Source organism: Patella vulgata, chromosome 1 (assembly GCF_932274485.2).
Source record: "Patella vulgata chromosome 1, xgPatVulg1.2, whole genome shotgun sequence".
Taxonomy (NCBI): Eukaryota; Metazoa; Mollusca; class Gastropoda; family Patellidae; genus Patella; species Patella vulgata.
In genome coordinates, this window is record NC_065879.2 from 16660437 (window position 1) to 16671340 (window position 10904).

The 10904-nt window shown below is 39.3% G+C and overlaps 1 protein-coding gene across 1 annotated transcript; it reads left to right on the forward strand.

Annotated features, from left to right (window-relative positions):
- Positions 1 to 498: 498 nt before the first annotated feature.
- LOC126828713 (cubilin) lies at positions 499 to 9865 on the forward strand. The gene is made up of 8 exons (XM_050558673.2): positions 499 to 614; positions 2094 to 2133; positions 2551 to 2796; positions 3804 to 3896; positions 4903 to 4959; positions 5869 to 6096; positions 7216 to 7308; positions 9656 to 9865. The coding sequence occupies exons 1-8, from the start codon at positions 543 to 545 to the stop codon at positions 9793 to 9795; spliced, it is 969 nt and encodes a 322-aa protein (XP_050414630.1). The 5' UTR covers positions 499 to 542; the 3' UTR covers positions 9796 to 9865.
- Positions 9866 to 10904: the final 1039 nt, after the last annotated feature.

The window sequence follows — 10904 nt, forward strand, 5'->3', positions numbered from 1 at the left end:
CTCTAATTAAATTATATAACTAATTTATTTTAGCCCTGTTTGTAGTTAGGTCTAAATATTAAGGCCACCTGCAGATTTCGTCAAGGTCAAGAGATGTAAACAGGGTTAGGACACGCGATTGTTTCCGATGACTATGGGTTATTGATTGGGTAAGGGTTAGGTTTAGGGTTCGCGCTAGCTCTTTTTACATCTGCGAGTGGCCTTAATATTTAGACCTAACCCCTTTTTGTCTATAATAGCCAATATCCGCCATGATGCAAATATGGTGTTTACAAACGGTAATATGTCAAATGAGTGATTAATTTGCTAGGGAAAAGAAAAGGCGAAAACCGTCTTTCAATTTCATAAGTTGAAACTATGAATTTATTGCAATTATTGATTTTGACATTAACACGAAATTTATTTCAATAATTCATTTGGTATGTCACTATGTGACAGAAAAGACGAAAACCTTCATAATTTTGATAAATCTGAAATTATTGTATATATATACCAACCGAGGAAAAATATTTACAATTGAAAGCTAGCGTTATATCATAAGGATGTTGTCGCAGTTATTGGTCCTTCTTCTTGCGCTTATCCAGCTATCCCATGGAAGAAATATAAACGAAAAGGTAACCTATTACTATCTGGTTTATTCTCCCAAATGCTGGAGGGCTCCTTCATTTCAAGGACCACGGTGGCTCAGTGAGTAGGGACTGACTCACTAACTAGGCGGTTTGGGGTTCAATTCCGGTTTTGGCAGAGAAAGTTCCTCAGGATTTTCCAGTGGGGGACTTGCAAAGTCAATCGTCTATTCGTTAAGATATGATGAAAATCCCGGGCGACCTTCGGTTTCTCAGATTTTCTTACAAAAGTCGAACTATCTGGGCGACCTTCGGTTATCGTGATTTCCTGACTATGGTCAAATTACAAGGAATTTTGTCGTCTCTAAAATTAATTTGAGTCGCGCAAATTTAACTTCATGAAAGTATTATTTGTTTATTAAACTATATAACACAGCGATTCATTATCCTCCACGGAGAGATGTATAGACCTTCCAGTCCTTGAGCTTAAGGGTTTTTTGGGGTTATGGTCGAGGTTTAAAGCAGAGTAAAATTACATCATCATACCCCTGGGGGCAGCCATCTTTGATCAGACGATGGTCCGGACCATTTGCGTTTGGTTTCTAGTTCCGACCACTAGTCGTGAAAAAATTATAACCGAAGGTCGCACTGGATGCGATTGACATTTAGTGCATCTGTGGTCCTGGCCAGCTATACCATTCGATATAGCACGGTCCGGATACTTCATAGATGGCTGACCAGACTCACGCGTGAGTAGTTTTGTTTGAAAAATATCATCAAATTGCCGATTGAGGTTGCATTATTTAACCGTGGACCGTATTATATGGTCCATGTTAAAACACGAAAGTTAGTCAATGAGCATTGGGCGTTGGGGTATAGATGTTATCTACACCCTTGATTTTTTTTTGTGTGTGAAATGATCTTAGGTGACATAATTCCAATGAAAAATATTCTGACATTGACTAAACCTATTTGTAACCTACGTCTGTAAACTTGCTTTCACATCACAGTGTGGAAATTTAACAAATGCTTAAAAATACATGAGTAAATAGCAGAAAATTTAACAGGCGAAACAACTGACATGAGCGCCGCCATATTGAATAGTTTATGGTCCGGGCCAATTGCGTTCGGTTGCTGGTTCAGACTGCAGTCAACGACCATAGTCTACATTTGAAGGTTGCCTTGGGCGTGCATGTAAAACAACCCATGATAACTGGAATTCAATTGCTGTCCCGATTGTATGGCGTATGCGCGTCTTGAGTATCCCATTTGGTGCCATGCAGAAAAGCGTAACGTTAAATCCTTCTTGTCGATTGATAAGTTGTTTAGACCTTTTGTCCCATTACGACTAGACCACCAATGTTGTCTGATTAATCAGTTCATGTGAGAGACGGAGAGTTTATTGTCGTCACACTCGTCGGTAGTCCGCCGTGGAAATGCAGAATCCTCTCAAGCGCATGGAACATTGAATTCATATCAAATTATGCTGTTGAGGAGACGATTAAACGATTAAATAATTTTGTATAGGTGCAGTTTGGCCAAATTTTACACAGGTTCAAGCGAAATGGTAAGTTAAATTATTATTCAACCTCACAATAAATCAATTATTATTGTAATCGATCTGGTACCAATAGATCAGATATTGTAATTGATCTTAAATCAATATTGTAATCGATCTCACATTGATAGATGAAATATTATAATCGATCTCACATCAATAGACCGGATATTGTAATTGATCTCACAACAATAGACCGGGTATTGTAATTGATCTTACATCGAGAGATCAAATATTGTAATTGATCTCACATCGGAACTGAACCATTTTTGGATTGATATTCCTATTAGAGATTCGTCTTTCATAATATCGTAGTTTGCAAGTGATTCTATAGAGCTTAAACGACTCATCGATATATTAATGTCATTCCATAAATTGTGCCCTACGTAGTTTCTTTTACACCGACTTTTAACTGTTTTTAAAAAGTTTCACCACCAGTTTGCGGAGTACCGAGACGAAAGGGGGATGTAACGCGATTAGATCATCCAGGTACTGGAGGTAACTATGGTAACAACGAGACATGTGAATGGACAATCTGTACCAATACTCCTGGTGTTAACATTAATATTATCAGGATGGATGTTGAGGTGAACACGTTATGTAGATATGATGCATTTAGAATTGAGAGTCCGCAAATTACTGTTTGTGGAAATTATCTTGGCAATTTCTCAGGTATTTATCATTATTCAGATCAAGTTTGAATACATATCAATAATGGCTCATTTAAACGAGATGGATGACGAAAAATTACCCTTTACCTCTAATGGGGGATCATCGTTTCGGCCATATAGCTAACTGGATAGAGTTGGAGTGAGTTTCGTCACTTGATTATCGTGACCTAAATTTATCTTTATGTTTTCGACTGGTCATGGTGGCTCACAGGGCCCTTGAGAGGGAAAAAATGTGCTGGGGCGAGACCCCCCCCCCCCAACACTAGTCATTTAAGGGTCCCATAGACTCATAATATGGGCTCTGGGTGGACCACCGGCTGCACCCACTCCCGTGAGGCCTGCTGGCTCAGTAAGCAGGGTGCTAGCTCATTGACCTGGGGGTTCGGGGTTTGATAACGGGGCTGGTCGAGAACGGTCTTCGACATTTTCAAGTCTAGTTTTCCCTTGTGCGTGGTACAGGGCTGGGGCGTGAGATAACTGTCATTTTATGGTTTTTGCCTTTTTCATTAGCCCGAGTAAGCATGGTTCACTAGTCATGAGGTTCCGAGATCGATATCGGTGCTGGCCGAGAAAGTTCCTCGGGATGTTCCAGTGTAGTGCAGGATGGAGGAATTAAATATTAAGGTCAACTGCAGATTTCGTCAAGTTCGCGAGATGCAAATAGGGTTAGGGCACGTGATTGTTGATGAAATTGTGGGTTAGGGTTAAGGCTAGACGTAGGGTTAGTGCTAGTCCAGTTTACACCTCGTTGCCCTTGACAAATCGGCAGTTGGTCTTAATATTTAGGCATAATTTGTAAGGAACCGCTTGTGGATGTCCGGGGGTTCTGTGTACACACGGACATGCACTTAAACGATTTACTTGACAGCTGGAAATGCCCGTCCAGCAAACTTACTTGCCCTCGTAGCACACTGTATGATATATACCCACCTTCATTAGTCCGGCTATAGGTCAGAAAAGCAGGACTGTAAACTCCATTCCATATGTTTGCTTCTGTTTTTAATATAGTTGCCACCACCATGGGATGTATAAATATGAGTTTTACAAGTGATGGGAGTCTTACTGGGACTGGATTTACAGTGGACATAAAACCGCTACAAAGTAAGTTATGGGACATGTTTTAACCCGGGTTTATGTGTAAGGGTTGTTGTTGTTGATTATTACAGATTTAACGTCCAATACAATGAATATGATATTATGGACGGGATTTGTAAGGGTGTTTAAACCGGGCTTATGTTGTCAGGGTGTTTTAAGCGGGGCTTATGATGTCAGGGTGTTTTAAGCGGGGCTTATGCTGTAAGGGTGTTTAAACCGGACTTGTGTTGTAAGAGTGTTTTAAGCCGGACTTATGTTGCAAAGTTATGTTAAGTCGGGTTTAAGTTGTAAGGGTGTTTTAAGCGGGGCTTTTGTTGTATGGCCTTTTTAAGCGAGGCTTGTGTTGTATGGCCCTTTTAAGTGGTGCTTGTGTTGTAAGGGTGCTTGAAGTCGGGCTTGTTTTGTCCGTACTATCATGACATAAATCTGAAGAAAAATGTCAATTCAAATGATTTGCTTCGAATCTACACTAAAAAGTCTACTCGAATCGCCGTTTAAACGGCAAGAGATAAAAAGTATGAACGATCTATGGTGGTCTATATCCTTTATACTTTTAAGTAGATTTACTTCCCTTGCGTTCAGAAACAAGAAATAGGAATCGTGAAAATTACAGATTGGTGACTTTGGTTATTTGTTGGTGAAAACTATTAACTTTCCCGTGATCAACCAAGAAAGGGAAAAAACCGATATGCATTTTTAACAGATCGCCTTTATTAGACCCCCTTGTACACTATATAATAATCAAGATGAAATTATGAAGAGTATTGTGAATTGCGTTTACTCATTGCATTATTCAAGTTATTTAATATCTTACTTTTATCTTTTATGAATATTCAAGATCGTACGCACGGCATCGGCTTGATCGCCTTGGCCGAAATAGTCATTTTTAATTCTTTCAGTCTGAAAGCTTTGTCATTTTTGGCGTATTTTATTGTAATTGTTATCTAAATATGAAATGAAATGGGGTTTAAGATATATTAAAAGATGGATATTACTGTGTTTGATATTTCAGATTTTACTAGGCCAACCACTATCACTCCACCTATATCAACCACTACCAATAATAATGGTGAGCTATATACGCAACAAAACTGAATGGGAGATGCTAATTGTATTTGTAGGCCGGTTGGGGAGGTTCGGGAATTTCTGGAGTCCACAATGGCCGCTGTATACAAATGAGTATTTTGGTGAATAATAACCCCAACCCTTTTTAGAAGACTGAACTTGGATCCAATTTACCTTTTACCCCTCTTAAAAGGGTTAGGGTTAGGGCTAGGGTTAGTTTTCCCCAAAATACTCATTTATATAAACCGGCCATTGTGGACTCCGGAAATTCCCGAACCTCCCCAATCGACCTACAATTAGCATCTCCCAAAAAGAATACTTCTAAGACAAAAATAATTTTTAAAGATAAAAGTAAATCCCATTTAATCTAAATCAAGGAATTAATACGTGTAGTACAAGATGCATTAATTTCTTTCATTCTATAATATAAAGTAAGAGTTATCCGAACGACTGGGAAATACCAATAATAAACATACTCTATCTGTCTACAATTAGCTCCACTTGAGAACAGACACTAAGCTAGTTGACCGACATTTTAAGTCCTAAATCGACGAATTAAGTCGAAAGCACTAAGTATATTTCGAAAATTTTGTGAAGTATTTATTCTGCTTTCATGTAATAAATTGAAAAGGTTTAATTAGTCTTTTTGTGTATAACAGATGCAAACTGGAGTAGAACCGCATTACAAAACTGTATACTAATTGATGGATATGGCGGCCATTTCGGGCGGAGATCGAAGTTCAGGAGAATGCACCCATGCCTGCAGTTGCATGCATCGAAGAGGCCAGGGGAAATACGGCACCGGACTTATATATTTCAGCGTTGTCCAATCAAAGAGTATATTTGAATTGTAAACAAATTTGAAATTATCGCTGTTAATTTTCTTGTAAAATATTTTTTGTTTCAAATGTAGATTGTGGAGTAGAGAGAAAAGACGGTTATTCAACTATAATAGACTATCCTGGAACTTGTGATAACTATGGCAACAACGAAACATGTGAATGGACAGTTTGTACCAATACTCATGTAGTGAATATTAATATTACAAGAATGGATATTCAGGAGGGTTATAGATGTGGTCATGATGCGTTAATCATTAGAGATACTAAATACTGTGGTTCCTTGCTGCAGAATTTCGATGGTTGGTATAATTTCAAACTTTAATAAAACTTGGTTTCCTTATTAATTAAAAGCAACGGAAATCAAGATTTCTTTATTAATTAAGGTGGTTGAATGGCCGAATGGTTAACGCGTGCGCGTTACGTCATGAGGTCTGTCAAAGTGTCAAGTTGCCTGTCCAACCGGGTGGATTTTTTTTTTCGGATTCTCCGGTTCCCTTCCACTGCTAAAGACCATTACGCGCAAGCGAATTAATGAAATAAAATTGAACCATATGTTATTCCCGAAATGGCCTAGTTTATATTAGAAACTATCAAATTGGCAATATCTTTATTACACCAACAGATTCTGTAAAAATTCTTGCTGTTTATTTTGACTCTTATCTGGACATGAATAGACAAATCTCGGCCATGTGTAAAAGTATTAATTTTCAGATTTATAATATTGGAAAAATTAGATCTTTCATTGATAGTGACTCGGCTAAAATGCTGGTTAAACACTATGGTTACATCACAACTCGACTACTGTAATTCACTTTTGTACAATATACCTGAAAATAAAATCAGACGACTTTAGAATCATAACCAAGAGGAAACCAAATGAACATATGACACCAAATTTGAAAGATCTCCATTGGCTTCCAGTCCGTCAACGTATCAATTTTAAATTACTGTCTATTACGTATTCTGATCTAAATGATGATTCTTCACCTCAATACCTTAGAGACCCTTTCAACACCAATAAACCTTGCAGAACCCTTCGATCACAATCAGACAACCTCTTAATTAAGCCTTTTTCAAAAACCAACTCCGGTGATAGATCCGAAGTTATGGAATTCAATATCAAACGAAACCAAAAGCGCAAATTCTATTAAAGGTTTTAAAAAGTATCTCAAAACAGAACCTTTTAATCAAATATACAACTGATTGAATACGGTTCTAGCTGTGTTTGTGTCAGACTTTTACCATATGTACTAAATAATGTTCTCCGTTTTTTGTTTATGTCTTATTTTATGGATTAATGTGTTGTGATTGTTGTAATTTTATATTAGTTGTACTTATGTAAAGCGCCTGAGAGCAGCTCGCTGAGTTTAATTGTTGGCGCTATATAAATCAATTATTATTATTATTATAATCTACAGTGCCTACGTCAAATGACTGTATAAAGCTGAGATTTACAAGTGATGGATCTATTTCACGAAGTGGGTTTACCTTGACTGTAACACCAAAACAGAGTAAGTTTCTTACGAAGATATAGCGTTGAAATTGGGTTTATCTGCGCCTACTGGGCTCATGAAGACGGTCATGCGCCATAGAGTGCGCTCTGATGCGGGAAAATTTTCCTCGGACAACGAATGAATTACAACTGCTAATGGTTATTTTACGTACACAACACCTCAGTTTTTCGTCCCGTCCGACTTGAGGCTATCTTTGTCAAAATCTCCACACAGCACCACTGACAAATGGAACTACGCTGGAAAATCCCGGGGAACATAGGGATCGAAACTCGGATCTCCAGGTTAGTGAGCCAGTGCCTTACTTACTGAGCCACCGCACCTCAACAAGAAAATAGAACCTTTACTAAATGAAAAGGTTTCCTGGCAACGACGCTTACCCATAATCTGACCAGCAGTTGAACTAAACAACTTATAAGAATTCATAAATATCAGATGATCTTTAAAGCCTATATGTGGCTTACTTGATTTTGTAACAAAGGGGGGTAACTCTGGGGGTTCTGTTTTCTCTATCTAATATACATATCAAAAAGGTCAGATCATATTTTAAGGTTCTACGAAGCTATTAAGATTACATAACAAAGTGTAATATACTATTCAAAAAAAGTAGGGGATATTTGATTTTGGGGGCATAATACTAAAATATGCAAATGACTACGAAAAAAGTCACTATAGAACCTTACAGAAGAAACATTTCCAGTTACATGTGACGCCCAAACGCACCAATAGCTACCGCATGGAATGCAGGTGATGCTTGGGATCATCATGGGGGTCCAACCCAAGATTTGCACGACTCTGACTTTGAATGTTACAGTCATTGTGGCCTTGAATTCCAGGGTGGAAACATCAGTTTAATTGTTTTAGTGACCAGAAAACAAATTTTGATATGCGTCGGCTTACCCAAAATGAAAGGTTACGTGCCCTTGGCATGCTACAGATCGGCACAACACAGGCGGTTGTGGCGCGGACGATGAATGTTTCCCAGTCTGTCATAAGCAGGCTATGGTCCAGATACCGTGATACACAATCTGTACAGGACAGACCACGCTCAGGTCGACCAAGGGCGACAACTCAAGCCCAGGATCGATTTATCCGTACCTTGGCCTTGAGAAATCGTGTCATCACAGCAAATCAGATCAGCGCTCGTCTTCAAACAGACACTGGTTTGAGAGTGAGTGGCCAGACGATTCGGAATCGACTGCATAGGGGTCACCTTCGCGCCCGACGTCCTCGCGTGATCCCTTGTTTGAGAGATCATCACATTCAGGCAAGACGTCGTTGGTGTAGGGATCGTCAACACTGGGATAATCGACGCTGGAGCAATGTGATGTTTTCAGATGAGTCAAGGTTCACTGTTGATTTTTTGGACAGACGTAGGAGGGTGTGGCGTCGTCGAAACGAGCGCTTCCAAGACGTTAACGCCATCAGACATGATCGATTTGGGGGTGGTTCTGTTATGGTGTGGGGAGGCATCACTGTTGCTGGAAGAACGGCTTTACATGTTGTTGCAGGGCGTGTTACAGGCCAGTACTACCGGGACAACATCTTGGCAGTCCATGTTGTGCCGTTCGCACGACGTCATGGCCGCCGTTTCATCTTCCAGGATGACAACGCAAGATGTCACAGGGCCAGGATCGTTACAGGTTACCTCCAACAACAGAACATCACCACATTACCTTGGCCAGCACTGAGTCCCGACCTCTCCCCCATCGAGCATGTCTGGGACATGCTTGGACAGAGGTTACGTCAACGTCAACAACGTCCTGCCAATGTCCAAGAACTTGCTGCTGCGTTGCAACAGGAATGGGACAATCTGGACCAAAATGACCTTAGACGTCTCATTAGGAGTATGCCACGTCGGATCAATGCTTGTTTGGCAAACAGAGGAGGATTTACCCGTTACTGACTTGGTTGTGATGCTGTGGTAACTTTGCTGTTTGACCCCGGGTATCATTTTACCCTTATAATGGTCAGTCTGTGCCTTACTTAGTCTAACGATCATTTGGAATAAATCGATGAATGTGAACTTCATTTCATTTTGTCATTTGTTTCTTCGTCAGTTTCATTAGGTGACTTTAATAACACTTAAAAATCAAATATCCCCTACTGTTTTTGAATAGTATACCTCCTGCATTTATAAACAAAACTCGTTGATAATCTAAAGGTGTCTTATTTTCAACGAATCAGACAATTTTCCCACCCCAATTTCAAAAAGATGTATGGATTAATATATATAGTATTTACTGGGTAAGCACGTTCTGTAAACTACAGCCCGCTAGACGTTCGTTTTCTTGCCTAGTAACCTATGACCGACAGGATCGTAAACAGTTTATTGTTTGTTTTTCAGCACCTCGAAGCAAGCTATCAATGATAGAAACGGCATTGGTGGACATTAAAAACGAAGCCGTTGAAACTGCCCACGAAGCTAATGATGTAGTTGTTCGTTTAATGGTATTGCTAAGAAAGTTTAACTGGAGCAGAGGATAACATTGACACCATAATGTTTTCCCACGTGTAATTGTTAACAGTTTTCAAATAAAATTGTAAATTGTTTCAATGGCTTTTAGTATTGATCTTCAAACAAAATTCTATGGATAAAATTATTATTGTTTATTGCAATTACTTTTATTCTCTAGTCTGTATCAAGCAATGGTGACGTTTCGACTAGGGTTCATCAACCAATGTTAACGTTTCGACCAAACTTCTCTAGTCTTAATCAACCAATGATAACGTTTCGACCAGGCTTCGCTAGTCTTCAACAAACAATGATGGCGATTTTACTAGGCTCCCCCGGTTGTACGCGGCAAGGAGTAGGGTCGCCTGTCCAACCTCGTGGGTTTTCTCCGGGTCCTCCGGTTTCCTCCCACTGCTAAAGACTCCTACGCGCAAGCGAATTATGTAAATAAAATTAAACCAAATGTTAGTCCCGAAATGACCTAGTTTGTGTCGAGTGGACGTTAAACCCCACTTCTCTCTCTCTCTCTTTACTAGACTCCTCTATCAAGACCAGAAAGGAAAGGAAATTGGGTTTAAAGGTCCTACCACTGTTCTGCGCCGACCTTTCTAATCTCATAGCATTCTGTTTCGGGTATGCCCGTCTTCATTAGCCCAGTATAGGAGCACAACGGTAGGACTTTCTACACACTTTAACAATAGCCTAGTGATGTCGGACCAAAATAACGTTGCCACATAACATTGGGGTGGGGGGTGCAAATACTTGTCTGGGACCTGTTTCTCGAAATCTTATCTAAAGATAAAATCCAAATTTTAGTAGATACAAAAAATTTGATTGGCTAAGCACTAAAATCAATCTAATATTACCCAATGAAATTACTAAAATTTGGATTTTATCTTAGTTAAAATTTCGTGAAACAGGACCCAACCAAAGCCGCTGTATTAAATATCGCTTATTTATGAACTCTCTATAATAGGTGGATCAGTTTGGAACACCATATATCGACCAATACTTATTAATTCACGTCGGCAACTCTAATTTTGTTACATAGAGTTTGTTACTAGATGTGTGCTTAAACGTCCTGACAACACGTATCCTTCAGTTACATTCAAACTAACATGCATTAACATTTTTCTATGGC

Coding starts and splice junctions, on each gene's coding strand:
- LOC126828713 (XM_050558673.2), top strand. CDS start 543: ATGTTGTCGCAGTTATTGGTCCTTCTTCTTGCGCTTATCCAGCTATCC. Junction 3,897..4,902: donor GGACATAAAACCGCTACAAA/GTAAGTTATGGG, acceptor TTGATATTTCAG/ATTTTACTAGGCCAACCACT. Junction 4,960..5,868: donor AACCACTACCAATAATAATG/GTGAGCTATATA, acceptor TTTCAAATGTAG/ATTGTGGAGTAGAGAGAAAA.